The sequence below is a fragment of the Notolepis coatsorum genome (genome assembly GCF_963971535.1).
Source record: "Notolepis coatsorum genome assembly, chromosome: 17".
Classification (NCBI taxonomy): Eukaryota; Metazoa; Chordata; class Actinopteri; order Aulopiformes; family Paralepididae; genus Notolepis; species Notolepis coatsorum.
This window is the reverse complement of record NC_140181.1, coordinates 39,854,922-39,872,038: the sequence shown is the minus strand read 5'-3', so window position 1 is coordinate 39,872,038 and position 17,117 is coordinate 39,854,922. Positions and strand designations below refer to the sequence as shown.

General features: G+C 41.5%; 1 protein-coding gene across 1 annotated transcript in view; it reads left to right on the top strand.

Annotated features, from left to right (window-relative positions):
- The first annotated feature begins 2,347 nt into the window (after positions 1-2,347).
- slc38a5b (solute carrier family 38 member 5b) overlaps positions 2,348-17,117 on the top strand; it is a 50,195-nt gene continuing 35,425 nt past the window's right edge. Inside the window, exons 1-6 of the mRNA XM_084333205.1 lie at positions 2,348-2,484; positions 5,854-5,923; positions 9,341-9,456; positions 13,235-13,308; positions 15,562-15,654; positions 16,775-16,856. Coding sequence (XP_084189331.1) covers positions 2,420-2,484; positions 5,854-5,923; positions 9,341-9,456; positions 13,235-13,308; positions 15,562-15,654; positions 16,775-16,856 — 500 coding nt within the window. The 5' untranslated portion in view covers positions 2,348-2,419. The remainder of the gene's footprint in view (positions 2,485-5,853; positions 5,924-9,340; positions 9,457-13,234; positions 13,309-15,561; positions 15,655-16,774; positions 16,857-17,117) is intronic.

Genomic DNA, 17,117 nt, shown 5'->3' with positions numbered 1-17,117 from the left:
CTCCTAAGCGCTGTGGACCCACAGATGGGTCCAAGGGATGAGGGATAGTGTGACTGGAAACAGAACAAAATGTCAAAGTCTGAAGAAACATTCGAGTATGGTGTTTGTACACTGCAGGTCAGCCACAGTGGCAGCCAGTTCTTATCAAACTCACGTTTTTGTCACTGACTGCGAGGCTGTGAGAGCCCCAGCAACTGTTACTAACTGCGTTATGGAGCCACATGCAGCTGGTGAGTGTTGGCCCCGTTCCACCCAGCGAGCTGTGGAGCCACGTATTCATCCCAGAGGGGCTTAGAGAAATATTCTGGCCTGCCGATATGAACGGTGGATTCCGACGGACTCACATCGCTGCCTGGCACTATGGAGCTATACCATCAGGGTCATAGGAAAAAATAGTTGATGATTTTCATTTATTTTCTTTTTTTTTAACGTGTGAACAGCTACACTAGAGTTTTGGATGAGAAGTAAAAGTTTAGATACACGTTACAAGATGATAGAAAATGTTGAATGTAGTAGCTTCTATTGTAGCTATTTCTAACAGAAAGGCTCATATAGCCTACTGATGTGATGTATTTATAGCTGTGAATAGGGGCTGGCTTGGGGCCTCAATAGGATACATATTCCCTCGCAATGAGGTTTTGATGACCATTAATCTTGTTTAGAACATGTACATGCATGGCGGCTAAGTGGCGCAGTGGGCAAGGCGCTCACCACTAACGCAGGAGATGCTGGGTTCGAGCCCAGCTCTCGATGTTGCTACCAGCTTGGCTGGTCGTTCATACTAACACAATTGGCAGTGTTAGGGGTGGGAAAGCTGGTGGGTGGGGATCGGACGTTGTGGACAGCGACTCCTACCGGTCGGTTGGTGCGCCTGTACAGCAGAATCAGGAAGCAACGAGGGCAGCGTGAGCCTCCCACGCGTTACTCCTCGCCACTGAGAGATCGCGCTGTACAGGTGAAAAGATGCGACGGCTGCCTCCTCGTGTACCGGAGGGGATGAATGAATGAAATGAATGAATGAATGAATGAATGAATGAATGAATGAAAACTTTATTTAACAGATTGCAGAATGGGTACAATACAGTACGGCTCAATACACACAATTGTTAAGGGGATGCAGACCTGAGAAAGACGTTTGTCTTGTTTACATCAGGGTCCCCCATTTTCATGATGCATGCAAGGCTTCGTCCATTGCAGCCGACCAGTGGGAGGCATGGTCTAGCAACGTTCGAGACAGGGGAGGGGAGAATTGAAGGGAGAATTGGCGAGGCGAAATTGGGATGGGAGAAAAATAGAAAAAGGAGGAGAAAAAGTGGATAAAAAATGTACATGCATTACCAACATTTGATCTTCTTCTTCCTCTTTTCTTCCCCTTCTTCCTTTTTTAATAATATTTGTCTCAAATTAATTTATTTTATTTCAATTTTCTACACCCAGAGCCCCTTAGTTTGCAAGGAAGTAACCTCATTCCCAGTTTTATCTCTGTGAGATAAAGCCTGGTAAAGAACTACTGCCGAAAGTGTCTATGGGGTAGAATTTCTGGTGTATGTACTTCCCCTGGAAGCTGCCTCCGAAGTCCGAACGGACCAAATTTTCCCGAATCCTGTCGGCAAACAAGCCCGGTCATGTAGTAAATTCTTCAGGCAAAGCCGTTGCAGTGGCTTAAACAAGGAACTATTGTGCACTTCACACGTTTCTATAATTGTTTTGTCGAAACCGGAACGCCTGTAGCCTGTACTTCCTGTACTTCCGTTTAGACACTTGCATATCTTGTCCAGCCTAGCAAGGAAGTGTTCACTTCAGATTTTTTTTTTATTTGATTCACTGTTGACAGCTGATTGGCTGAAGTAGACGGCCAGCAGTAGCAACCCCTCCTCCATAATCCCCACTCAACTCCCAACCTACACATCAGACTACAAATAATGTAAACAAAGCCCAATACCTAGAGGGGCTCTTTTGTGTAGAGGTCACTGTTTGACAGCCTCAGCACTGTTTGAGGGGAGTAACTTTATCTTCTAATCTAGAGTGTCAAATGACATGTGCAAGGAGGTGCATCTGTATGTATGTGTGTGTGTGTGTGTGTGTTGTGTGTGTGTGTGTGTGTGTGTGTGTGTGCGTGTGAATGTGCATGCGTGTGCGCGTGTGCATGTGTGTATTTTTGGGACACAGACATGTGGTCCACCAAAGCAACTTAGATAGACCAACTCTAAACCTAGCATAGAGTTGACTTGCTGTGTGGAAATTCCCTCCCTGAAAAAGAAACACAAAGTTGCAGAATTGACATCATCTTGGGTTCCAAAGCAATTATATTCACTGAGTCTCTTGGTCTTTTCTCTTTTTCTTTTTCAGATCTAACCTCATCTGAAGTGTAGTATAGGAGGAAGTGAGCGGACGGTCACACCAACTCCTTCCAATAAGTATGGAACTGCAGAAGCTATCAAATGGTAACCACCACCACCATGGCTTTGCCCCTTTGGAAGACGGGTATGTTTCCCGCTTGGTGTGAAGACAGTAGACACTGCTATCGCGCATGATTCATTCCACAAATAAGTATCGTTTGTTGTTAGACTGATTAGGGCTGAAATAGTCTTACTTCTACTCGGTCCGGGGTCTGCTTTGGGTATCCTTGTGAAGCCAGTGTTCCCTCAGAACATTATCCTTGAGAAGCCAGTGTTCCCTCAGAACATTATCCTTGAGAAGCCAGTGTTCCCTCAGAACATTTCTTCTCTTCTTTTCCAATTTCAGAGCCGTATTTCCCCTCAGCCCATGTTTTAGTAAGATAAGATGATCCTTTATTAATCCCCTTGGGGAAATTCGGGTGTCAAAGCAACATGGGGGGGGGGGGGATTCAGGGTGGGGGATGCATAGCTTCACAGTCCTATACAGTCCAGTATCTATATACACTATGGATACAATATAAATAGAAATACAATATAATATAAAAAAGTACAAAATACAAGATAGTCCAGTGATAACAGTCCAGTGATACGAGTCTCTAGTGCAAAATACAAGATAGTCAGTACGGTGATGTGAGTCTCTAGTTCTCAAGTCCCGAGTTCTGACAGTGATAGTTCTGGCAGCAGAGCCGGCCGTCCGAACCCTTTGAATGTAGAGCCTGATGGCTGCCGGTATAAAGGACCGGCCCAGGCGGTTTGTGGTGTGTCGGCCATTCACAGGTAACACGTAGGGTCTAAAATGACTTTGGAGTAATTTCATACTTAGAATATCTTAATTAACCCTTTCACTGCCACACTACCAAAGTGTTACCCTTTCACTGCAAAAATACGGAAGGTTAACCCTTTCACTGCAGCACGACAAAGGGTTAACCCTTTCACAACCACATTACAGAAGGTTAACCCTTTCACTACCACACTGCAGACGGTAGTGAAAGGTTAACCTTCTGTAGTGTGGTAGTGAAGGGTTAAATGTCTCCAACAGAGTTTTCTTGTAAACAGCTCCCTTTTGTTTATATTCACATTTCCATCCAAAACAGAGATTTAAAAAAAAAATTATCTACTTTTTCTCCCCATTTAAATTTTTTTCTCCCTTTCCCAATTTCGTATTGTCCAATGGACCTGTCTCAAAACCCTGCCCTCTTTTCTTGACGTTCGAGACAGGGGAGGGGTAGAATAGACCTGTCTCAAACCCTGCCCCTTTTCTTGATCCTCCAATCACAGCTGTCGCTTACCTCTGACTTCCTCGTACAAACAAAGTTTGTCAAAACAGAGATTTCTATTGTTGTTCTATAGTTGGGTTCCGAGCGAACCGGAAAGCAAATGGGGTCTCGAAACCAAAGGGGTTTTAATTCACACCACAACATTATAAGCAAAGGCGGTTACCCATTTCCAACTCAAAACCATGGTCCTACAGGATTTCAGATTCTGCTATCACTTGGCACTATTTTGTTTCTAGAAGAAAGCCAGTGTATTACTACACACTGGAGCCTGTTCACAGGTAATGTGGTGGTTTCAAAATGCTGAAGGACCGTGGTTTTGTTTTGGAAATGGGTAATGCTTTGCCTGCATGTTGTGGTGTGGATTCAAACGTTTTGGGTTCTGTGACCCCATTTCTGCCATTTCCAGCCTGTGTAAAGAAACCCGGCCAGAACTCCGACCACGAGACTCTGTAAGTAAGCTAATAGCTTGGGATCCATGTCCAAAATGTTCAAAAATCTGAACAATCCCTTTAAGTTGCACTTTGGTGAAGTTGAGTCTGATCTCCTTTGACAGACTGAGGAATATTGTATATAGACCAATCAATTTGAAGCACAAGGGCATGTTCACACACCTCCAGTGTGTTCTATTGTGCTCATGGCATGATTGTGTGTCCTCGTGTGCATAATGGAAGAACATGTGATACACAATTTTTGGTCATCCCTTTTCTCTTATCGAGCTCCAATTTCAACAACTGGTGATCAACTAGAGGTTTAGCAGCTCTAAGGACATTCCAGGAAAGGGAGGAGGTTTAGTAGCTGTAAAGACCCTCCCCCTTGGAGCAGTTGACTTCCTGTGCACATACTCCGCATGCTGCTGTCCGCAGAAGCTCTTGTACACTACATCATTTGCCACAGGAGTTTCTGGGTTTCTCACATTAGTTTTGAGGGAACATGGGGCCTAAACTTGTGTTGCGGGGGAAACACTGTGTTGAGGGAGCATAGTAGTAATCTCATCAGATTGAGATGAGGTATTATGGTTTAAATTAGATTATACCATGATATTATGGTTTAGATTAGATTATACCATGGTATTGTGGTTTAGATTAGATTATACCATGGTATTCAATTACAAAAGTGGTACCATGGTGATACATAATTTCTACCATGGTTGTACCATGGTAAATTATTCATACAATGGCTGGTGCCATTGCAAAACTGAAATTACCATCATACTACCATGATACTTTTGGGTTGATTGATATTGCATGATGCATGAAGAGACAGGTGTTGCAGAGGTTGTTCTCAGCCAAGCATGCAAAATCAAACTTGATGACAAATTCATGCTAAATCAAGAATTGAAAACACAACCATTGTGTGTTACTGTTAAATGCTCAAAGGGACAAAAACAACACGTGTCATAATTAAGTGATAAGGGCAACATTGATCCATCGCAATGGAGATAAAACAGACGGAAGGTATTGGTGTGTTTTAAAGGAGCGGACGTCATCATGCATTTGCAGACACAACATTCACTCACGGATGGCGACATATCCGTCAATTCCAGAGGTTCATCCACTCCGAACCTTTCTGTCCGTCAAAACAGACACAAATCAACCCTGTCCAGCACTGTCTCTTCATTGAAAAACAATTAAAAACAGATGTATTTAACCCTTTCACTACCACACTACCAAAAGGTTAACCCTTTCACTGTGACAATACAGAAGGTTAACCCTTTCACTGCCACACGACAAAGGGTTAACCCTTTCACTGCCGCACTACAGAAGGTTAACCCTTTCACTACCACACTAACCATCTGTAGTGCGGTAGTGAAGGGGTTAACCTTATGTAGTGTGGTAGTGAAAGGGTTAACACAATGGATCAATCTAGCGGGTCCTAAGTCTAAAAATCTATTCCATTAGACGTGTTTGACATGCAATGTGAAGTCATCTTTTGAGAAAAGGGTAGAGAAATAGAGTGAATATTTTCAAGTGATAGTTGTGATTTTTGTAACACTAGCCCGATTTCTTACTTACCAGCGATGATGTTGATCAGTGGAATCCTTTCTCAGCACAATCCATGCTTAGCCAAAACATAACAGTTAGTGACACTTTGAGCTGGTTTGCTATAAGCATAAACAATATATATTCATTCATAAGAGACCATCACTGTTTTCTTCCGTTTTTGGTTTGATGTTACAGAGTACCAACAGAAGAAGAGGAGTTCCTGCCACAAAAGACTGATGGGGCAAAGAGATGCCAGTTTACAGATGTGAGTCTATGAAGAACAATAACTACACTGCCACACACACAACACACCAACATGGCCTCCCCTTGATAGGAACAACATTTAATAAAATGTTTCAGTGGATGTTCTCCAGTGAACACAGTATTCATCGTCTACAGGCAAGAATGTTCTGTATGTTTGATTGTTTACTTATTTTTTTATTTATGTCTATGGACTGAAATTACCATTGATTACCATGATCATTGAACCCAGGCTGTATAGAACCATTTCAAGATCAATGAACCCAGGCTGTATAGAACCATTTCAAGATCAATGAACCCACACTATATAGAACCATTTCAAGATTAATGAACCCAGGCTACAAACAGAGGGATAAATATGGGGGAACTTACTCAATGCAAATGAATGAGATTCAGATTCAGATTCAGATTACTTTATTCACCATATTGTACAGGTACAAATGGAACGTGATTTGACATTTCAGTGCATGATTATTCACAAATAGGAACAACAAAATAATAATAATGATAAATAAATAAGTGCAAAACAGGACAGAACAGTGAGACAACAATAAGACAGTAAAGTGCAGTGGTAGTGGTAGGGGACATGGATACAGTGCAGCATAGTTCAAGTCCAGAAGTCCAGCCCTAGCAGCTCGCCATAGAGGGGGGGTGGAGCAGGGGGACACCTGACTTGTTAACCAGGCGAGCCGCTGAGGGGAAGAAACTCAGTCTGTGGCGGGACTTTAGTGTCTTGGGCAGCCGTAGCCGCCTGCCGTGGGGGAGCATGTTGAAGAGGTTGTGACCCGGGTGGGCGGGGTCTGCCATGATCTTCCTCGCCCTCCTCAAGGCCCTGGTGGAATGTAGGGACTCGAGGGAGGGAAGGGGGCAGCCGATCACCCTCTCCGCCGAGCGTATCACCCGCTGCAGCTTGGCCTTGTCTCTGACCGTGGCTGCAGGGAACCAGGTGATGATGGAGAGGGTGAGGATGGACTGGATGATGGCGGTGTAAAAAGAGGACGCCCAATTCTCAGATACAAAGGATGTGTGCAAACGGGACCTCCGGTGTGTAGAAATTGATATTGACCGTCTCGAAGAACCTCCGTCAAACAGAGTCAAATGGCACACAGTAGTACTGTATGTGATGCCACGACTCTTAACATAAAGCAGAAAAGAGAAGGCAAGCTACCTTTAGCCAAGGAATCACAAACACTTCTTGGACATTCTCAACACATCAGTACAAATATGTTCCAAGAAAAACGAACTCATGAATGAATCTTCTAATGTGTGTTATAATGCATAGTCCGTAAAGACTGAAGCAGGCCATAAATAAACCTTGTATCACTCCTTCCACCGGCTGTGGATCCTATGGTCCCAGGTTCCAATCCACTCGGTTACATTGGTGACAGTGGTGGGATCTCACTGACCCGTGAATCTGTATTCAGGTTCTCATAGCAATGGGGGTGGGATCTCTGCCTTAAACCCAGAGTGCACGTGTGGACGAAATAAAGTGCAAGGATGCACTTCTTGGGGTGAGGACGACTGTAAACTACTAACGAGTCAGTCACAGTCAACCAGCACCTGCTAACAGGTCTGACTCTTTAGCTCAGCTGGTTAGTGCGTCCTCCTGTGGATCTATTGTCCCAGGTTCAAATCCACTCAGTTACATTACTGTCTTTTACCTTGGATCACCCCCCCCCCCCCGGAGCACCTCTGCCACTGCCACCATGCCCCCCCCCCCCCCCCCCCCCCCCCCCATACCTTGGATCACTCCTGCCATCATGACCCACCCACCTTTTACCTTGGATCACTCCTGCCACCATGCCCCCTCCCACATTTTACCTTGGATCACTCCTGCCACCATGCCCCCCCCACCTTGGATCACTCCTGCCACCATGCCCCCCCCCCACACCTTTACCTTGGATCACTCCTGCCACCATGCCCCCCCCCCCACCTTGGATCACTCCTGCCACCATGCTCCCCCACCTTTTCGCTCTAGAACAACTTGTGGGAGATGTTGTTCTGCATGAAACAGCTTGTCCAAAACCCATTCTGACACACAAGTGTTTTCCATGGACGTAGAAAAGATTGAAACCTGAAAACAGCAGGCACCTCAAAGTGTGATTACTTTTAATGTCTCCTTAAGCTAGCAGGGTGTTCCAGTCCAGATTCAGCCGCTCTGTGCAAGTGCTCTGAACAGAATGGCTGAGTCTGGGCTTGACAACTCTGCTATGAGGTCAAAGGAGGTCAGTCTTGGGGGGCTTGGGTCAAAAAGGTCGAATGGGCCCGAAGCCCGACTGTTGGGCTGACCATTTCGGAGCAAAAACCTGGCATAGTCTAAAATAGCTCTAAGCAAAACATTTGACAAGAAAAAAAAACTGTGTGTTTGATTGATTGATTGATTGAAAATTGTATTAACATATTGCAGTACAATTGTATTGGGTACAATACAGTACAGCTCAATACAGACAATTGTTAAGGGGATGCAGACCAGAGAAAGACTTTCGTCTTGTTTACATCAGGGTCCCCCATTTTCAATTCATCATAACATATATGACATACATGACATACAGATAGACAGTACTGCTACATCTATACATTTATGACATACCAGATTTACAAATACAGTACTGTTTGTGATACAAAAATAGTCTAAAAAAGAGAGTATATACATTTGACGAAGAAACTGTACATTGGAGGAGGTTGGGTAGGTGGGGTGGAGGGGGGGGGGGGGGGTGGGTAGGTGGGGTGGGGTGGGGTGGGGGGACTGTACATTACATGTGTGTGTGTGTGTGTGTGTGTGTGTGTGTGTGTGTTTGTATGTATGTGTGTGTGCGCAACTGTGCACGCAGGCATGTGTGTATGTGTATGTGTGTGCTTGTGTTTTTGTATACATGTGACATCCCAGCATCACATGACAGACACGTTCTTTCTTTGAGGCAAATCTAAAAGCCGATGTTATGTGTTGCATTACACTATGAGAAGGCACTGAAGATGGTGACAATTCTTCCTTTTCATTTTTTAAATTCTTTTAAAAATTGCCTTATCAGAGAGAAATAGGTAAAGATCCCCTGTGTGAACTACTAGACTAATCTAGTTTAAAGGAACACGCCAACATTATGGGGAAATGCGCTTACCATCTTCTCTAGAGTCAGGCAAGAAGATAGATATCAATTTCCTCTCTGTGCTTTCAGTAGAAAGCTATCCGGCTGCCAGCTAGCCTAGTTTAGCACAAATTAATGGAAGCGGATATGGATCAGCTAGCCTAGCTTAAAACTCTTGGAGAGGTGTCTTTTTCATGCCTAGGATAGCTGATGTGTATCCACATCCATTCATTTGTGCTTAAGCTAGGCTAGCTTGCAGCCAGATAGCAGAGAAAAACATTTCATCGCAAAACACATTATCCGTTAAACTGACTCCAGTCTGTGTCTCTGTCTGTCAGTTTGAGGGGAAAACCTCGTTCGGGATGTCTGCCTTTAACCTCAGCAACGCCATCATGGGCAGCGGGATCCTGGGCTTGTCCTACGCCATGTCAAATACTGGCATCATCTTCTTCCTGTGAGTAGAACTGTACACACACACACACACACACACACACACACACACACACACACACACACACACACACACACACACACACACACACACACACACACACACACACACACACACACACACACACACACACACACACACACACACACACACACACACACACACACACACACACACACACACACACACACACACACACACACACACACACACAAGCACACACATGCTTCCACATGTATACAAAAACACAAGCACACACATACACATACACACATGCCTGCGCGCGCACACACACATGCATAAACACACACACACACACACACACACACACACACACACACACACACACACACACATGGAGAAAGACTAGAATTCACACATATGATACGGAGAATGAGAACATATATTTAATTTAATCTTTATTTAATCTTGAGGATCATTGAGCGCAAGCTCTCATTTACAATGATGATGAGAATTTACAGGCATATTCAAATGGTAAAAACAGCACCAAAAAATTAGGGAAAGAAAATTGTATTAAACAAATGAGACAATGAATAAATAAGACAAAACAGGGATGCAAAAAATATCAAAGAAGATAAAAAATTATCACAGATTTTTAATCATGTTTTAAAATCATGCATGGCTCAGGAGGTAGAGCAGTCGTCTGGTAATCCGGAGGTTCCCAGTTTGATTCCCGCTCCTACCAGGCAGCGTGTCGAAGTGTCCTTGAGCAAGACACTTAACCCTAATTGCTCCTGATGAGCAGGTTGGCACCTTGCATGGTTGCCTCTGCCGTCAGTGTGTGAATGTGTGAGTGAATGGGTGAATGTGAGGAACAAATTGTAAAGCGCTTTGTATAGAAGCTCTATATAAATGCAGCCATTTTCCATTATGCTGTTCGCTCCTATGTTTTATATCCAACTATGAATGAAACTAAAGTGGATTTGAACACTCCTGCGGTGCGCTGGATGAGTTTGATCAAATACTGGTGTTTATTTCCCCTCTCTGCCACTTCATCATACAGGGTTGCAGTGATGACTGTCATATCTATCACCCGTGGGCCGTAATAAATCTGAGTACAGAATGATAGACTGTGTGTTTATTATTTTATTCTTTTGTGTTTCTTGTGTACACTCCTAACCTGTAATTACAAGATAGAAGATGAGACGACAAGCTGGTTGCTGGTTCATCAGAGTACTGTCTCAGTAGAATGAGCGTAAGTGGGCGTCAACGATTGTATGAAGAGGGTCGCGCATCACAAAATAACATGCCTGGTCTCACAACCAACACCAACGTAGTCTAATGCTAACACGCCTGGTCTCATAACCAACACCAACGTAGTCTAATGCTAACACGCCTGGTCTCATAACCAACACCAATGTCTAATGCTAACACGGCAATCGTTGGCAATCATTTACAAAATGAAAGAAACTTAGAACACATAAATATGACTTGTCTAGAGGTTTCAGAATAGTAGGGGCGGCCAGCACTTTTATAAATCATTCCATAATCCAGGTAAGATAGAAAAACTGCTTCAATAACCCTCTTTCTGCTAATCATTGGGAAGCTGGTTTGGAAAGCCAATTTCCTTTATTGTAATTTACTGACAAGATTGTACTTAAATGTACATTTCTCATCAAGCTGGATGCCAAGATATTTGTATTCTGTAACTCTTTTGATGTCAGACCCATTCACAGTCAATATATGCAAATCATTGTAAACAATATAGGCCTAGATAACATCATGGATTTAGTTTAGCTTGCATTAAGTACAAGCTTATGGCCAATAAGCATGTCTTGCTGAACATTAAATGAGAGTTGCAAGTTCTCAAGTTTTCACACAATGAAGCCTCTCAGACAAATAACTCTGAAACCAACCACAAGAATTAGCATCAAAACCAATGCTGTGCAGTCTATTTAAATGACGAGAATGTCAACTGTATCGAATGCTTTTGATAGACCTACAAATAATGCAGCACAATGTTTTATTTTGTCTAGGGTGGTTACTACAGTATACCATTCACAACTAAAGTAGTGGCTGAGAATGTGCTATGATTTGCTCTGAAACCAGATTGGTGTGGACTTAATTACAGAATGATTTGAGAGAACTGCTTTGAGTTGGTTATTTACCAATGATTCAGACAGTTTGGAGATAGGTCTATAATAATTTATGTCACTTCTACTGTATCTCCACCTTTAAGTGATATACACACACATACATGCAGAATTCTAGAACTAGAATTCACCCACATGATACAGAGAGTAAAAGAAAGTACTGTACACCCACACAAAACGTTTGGGAAGTATACACAAACACACGTGTATGGAAAGACAAGCAGCCAGACAGTACATTGGCTGCCATCAAGTTAAATATTACACTTGGCTGGACACGTTTTGGGAAGGAGTATTTGTTTAACATCTGGAGTCCAATTTCCAGATATTTTTAGCTTATTCTTTTTTCTTTTTCTCCTTACGGTAAAATGGCCCTGTTTTATTTCCCTGCATAACATAAGATTATGTAGATGAGATACTTTTTTTTTTTTTTTTAATAAATGCATACATTTGAAAATTGTGTCATTCTCAACTGTTCTATCATTATGAGTCGGATGAATTGGGTCTCATCAGATGTTAATAAAACTTAGCAAAATGTTAGTTTTCATATTTGTACGTATCATTGCCAAATTGTGCTGATAGAGCTACCTGTATACACTAGAACTACTCTAGAACTGTAGTTTACATCATCGTTTACATCATTAGAATGTTCCATTCTCAAAATTCTATCTCATGTGGGAAATTGTCCCCCTGAAAGAGTTCACAGAAAAGCAAATGTGACTCTGTTGTCTATACTCAGTTTACACATGTACTGCCTTCACTGCCTACAACTGCCTTACACTGTAATCACACATACCTACCTCAACCTCAAGTCTACCCATCACTGTATGATAGCCATGTACAATACTGTATATATATTTATATCGGCATATATTCCTGTTTATACCCCTGCATATATTCCTGCTTATATACACACTGTATATACTACTATATCTGTATATATCCCATACCTACTCTTATTAGTGTACATAATAATACTGTACATACACCACATTAGCATATTACTCAGTAGCCTTTTATGTATTCAATTTTAATCACTTGTTTACATTTATTTACACTGTATATTGTTAATGCACTTTACTGTTACCTTGCACTCTGGTTAGATGCCAACTTCCTTTTGTTGTACTGTACTTGTGCTGTACGATGACAATACATTTGAATACAAATTTAGACCTAAATGTAAATGGAAGCTGCTCTAGTCTAGTGAACAGTCGGCTGGAGAGTCGCCTGCTGGTGTCCATGTGTTTTACTAATGGTGAGATTCAGAGCATGTGGCTTTCTTCATAAATCAGATTTCAAGATATAATTATGGCACAGTGTTGGTGTGTCAGCACAGCCATGGGTTCATGCAGTAGGCTTATAGGCACGTCTATTATGGTTAGTCGTAGTCATGTATTGGAATAAATAAATAAAAAAAACATTGCCATGTGATCTTTGTCCAATGTTTTAGTTCTTCACAAAAATTACTGAATTACTAAGCCTCAAGTTAACTATTTGAACAATATGTGCAAGATGATTCTAACAATTCACATTTTGACTTATACCTGTAGGACTAAAGAAGCTGCTATGGGTGATAGCCATGGAATACAGAGCAGAATAGAATTCCATTCAGATTCTAATACACTTGTCCCCTGGTGATGTGTCTGACTGGGTTGTTTGTGTTCCTGCAGGATCCTGTTGACATGCATTGCCCTTCTGTCCAGCTACTCCATTCACATACTGCTGAGAAGTGCTGGAGTCGTGGGTGAGGACCTCTCTGTAATATTAATTGTTGACAGGGTTAGGGTCAGGGTCAGGACCTCTCTCTATAACATACTGTTGACAGGGCCAGGGTCGGGACCTCTCTCTATAACATACTGTTGACAGGGTTAGGGTCAGGGTCATGACCTCTCTCTATAACATACTGTTGACAGGGTCAGGACCTCTCTCTATAACATACTGTTGACAGGGTCAGGGTCAGGGTCATGACCTCTCTCTATAACATACTGTTGACAGGGTCAGGACCTCTCTCTATAACATACTGTTGACAGGGTCAGGGTCAGGGTCATGACCTCTCTCTATAACATACTGTTGACAGGGTTAGGGTCAGGGTCATGACCTCTCTCTATAACATACTGTTGACAGGGTTAGGGTCAGGGTCATGACCTCTCTCTATAACATACTGTTGACAGGGTTAGGGTCAGGGTCATGACCTCTCTCTATAACATACTGTTGACAGGGTTAGGGTCAGGGTCATGACCTCTCTCTATAACATACTGTTGACAGGGTCAGGACCTCTCTCTATAACATACTGTTGACAGGGTCAGGGTCAGGACCTCTCTCTCTTAGGGATGAGCCCAAATCCAGATATGAATTCAGGAAAGCACGGATATTGAGATGGACACTGATATTTTTATTACACAGATATTAATATTATCATTCGGGAATAATATTTTTTAGCTCCATTGACGCAGTCATAGGCACACCATCTGTTCTGTTAACCTATTCACCTGTAGGACTGCTGGAAATATTAGTAATTAGTAAATATTAGTAATATTAGTAAAGTTGCACGTCAAAATAGATAAATAAAAAGGCTGCCATTTATCTTGAGACCTATTTCAGAACCAATGCACAGACACGGAAAACGATGTTATTGGAACCGGGGCGGCATCCGCTCCTCATTCCTTGTATATAAAAAAAGTCCACAAATCCATATAGGCTATTTATTTATCATTCTTATGTATGAATAATTCATGAGATGATAGACTTTAGGAAAGAAATCTTGAATATGGGTCAATTTGTAGCAGAGACGTGAGCATTTATTTTAAGATTCCGACGTTCATACAATCACACTTAAACTTGTTCTGCTCTATAAAGCTGATATTGTTTTCAGAACATCACACAAATATTAGATTAGATTAAACTGTATTGTTTAAAAAAAATAAAAGACTGCTGTTCTACACTCTTAATAAAAATGGTGCTAAATAGCACTCAAAATGGTTCTTTGGCTCGTAATCATCTACAGGCTGCAAAAAAAGAGATAAAATGTATTAAATTATTTGTATAAATAAAACAGGCAAAAAAAAATCTAATACTATTGCTGTTATGTAGTACTATTGTAAATATTTTTTTTCAGTTTCTGTTCAATGTCCCCCAGTTAAATGGGGGGGGGGGGTCAACTTCAGACAGTTAAAATAAAGAGCACAAACACATACGTGTATGGAAAGACAAAGCAGACAGATTTGAAGAAAAAAAAACGGAATAACTGAATAAACAAAAGCGATCCGCAGAAAGAATGTGGGTGTTTAGAACACTGTTCAAAGCCAGATAGCTATACTGTTCCTACAAAGTTATTGTTTCACTGTTTTGTTTACTGGCAGGACCTCCAATTTAGTTTACAATATATTCTGCTAACCAAAAAAAGCATCTTACAGGATTTGATTCACATTGTTTCAAAATGTTGTTGTTGTTGTTGTTGTTGTTGTTGTTGTTGTTGTTGTTGTTGTTGTTGTTGTTGTTTTGCTTCATAATAACATCACACAAAAAAGAAAAATAAGCTTTGACTGGATTTCAAGATTGTAGTTTGTGTACAGTATGATATACGCTAATAGTGGCAACAAGGCCATATCACTTAATAGCTCAGGATTATTCTGCATGGCAAATATCACCTTACAAAGACCCCAGAGGATACAAATATTCCATTAAAACTGAGAATTATTTTTATATTTAAAGGTGGAATCTGTTGAGAGTTGAGTGGGTATAGAGGAGGGGTTACTATTACTGGCTACACCTCAGGCTCTGCCAAGAGAGGTCTGGAGAAATTCAGATTCTAATAAGTTCCTGAACTCAAACCCACACATCAGACCAAAACAAAAAATGTAAAAAAGAGTGCAATACCAAGCAGGGCTCTTTTGCCTAAAGGTCCCTGTTTGACAACATTACAGATTCTACTTTTACATATTTATGTCATCCTCCTAGCATAGATGTCTAAATGTTATATTGTTATTGGTCCATTCAGGTATTCGTGCATATGAGCAGTTGGGGTTTCGTGCTTTTGGACAGCCAGGAAAGATACTAGCTGCTGTTGTTATAACTCTTCATAACATTGGTGGTAAGTGTGATTTTATTATTATGTTGAAACATCCCCCTTTTTTGCCACCTGGAATATGTCATTTTCAAATTGTGGTTCAGATAGAAACAATGTCTGATTATTAGTTAAAGGGGCATTTCAACTGAGCATCAATGACGCCGTGTCCTTGTCTCATCTACATCATTTGAACCCTTGAGATGAATAAGCATATAAGTTCGTTTTGATCATTATTTTTTCAACCTAGTCTACTGTCATGAAAAATTAAGACAGAGTTATTAAGGTTCTTCGTCTGAGGTATTAATTTCATTGCGCTGTAATTAATGCAACACAAGGATTCGGTATCCTCTGATGACATCACATGAGGATAAATTCACACTCATTAACAATATCTTGCAAACCAAATTAATTTGTGCAAGACCTTTTGGGATATGTGTGAGTTCTTTGATGATGTGCCCCTTAAAGATCCCCGCCAGATGTATTTTAAATGCTTAAAAACATTCTGTATTGATATATATACACAAATAACAATCTGTATTAACAGTCAAAGTCAAAGTACCCCAAAGTACCCCAAAGTATACCCTAAAATACCACAAAGTATCACAAAATACCCCAAAGAACCTCAAAGTTCCCCAAAGTATACCTCAATGTACAAAATACTGGCTCAGAGGTAGAGCAGGTCAACTAATGATCATATGGTCAATGGTTTGGTCAGTGGTTTGAATCCCAGCTCCTTCTTTTCACATGCCGAAGTGTCCTTGGGCAAGACACTGAACACCAAATTGCTCCCAGGTATACTTTGGGGTAATTTGGGGTATTTTGTGGTACTTATTTTGGGGTATACTTTGGGGTATTCTGGGGTACTTTGCTGTATTTTGGGGTATACTTTGGGGTATTTGTGGGTATTTTGGGGTACTTTGTGGTGATTAGTAGGACCCGTTTAAAGTGATAGTCTGTGTTGCAGTTTAACCTCAAAGCCATTATGTCATTACTCATTTCACATGCAAAGTAATAAGAGTATGCAGTCAAAACATCAAACAATATGCTGCAGTCCATGTAATGTAATGTCCATAATGTGTCCTGTTATGTATATTATATATATATACATTTTTCATGGTTGAAAATGATCTTTTCCTCTTACTAGCTATGTCCAGTTACCTGTTCATTGTGAAATCTGAGTTACCACTGGTCATCCAAGCCTTTCTCGGTCAGAGCTCGAGCACGGGGTAAGTAAAAAGACAGAATATATATATATATATATATATGCAGCAAGCAGGAGAAAAAACAACCAGGTGCTCAAAAGGGAGAACTTGGTTAGCTCAGTTCAATATAGGTTAAGGTGCTCTTGGATCACCGGGAATGCAGAGTTCAGAGAAGAGAGTCGATCCAGGCACTCAAAAAGATGTAAAATCCAGAGGGAAGATGGTTAAAAGGCCTTTATTAAAGGTGGCTAAGTCATTTAAAATCTAATCAACATGTTTCGACCA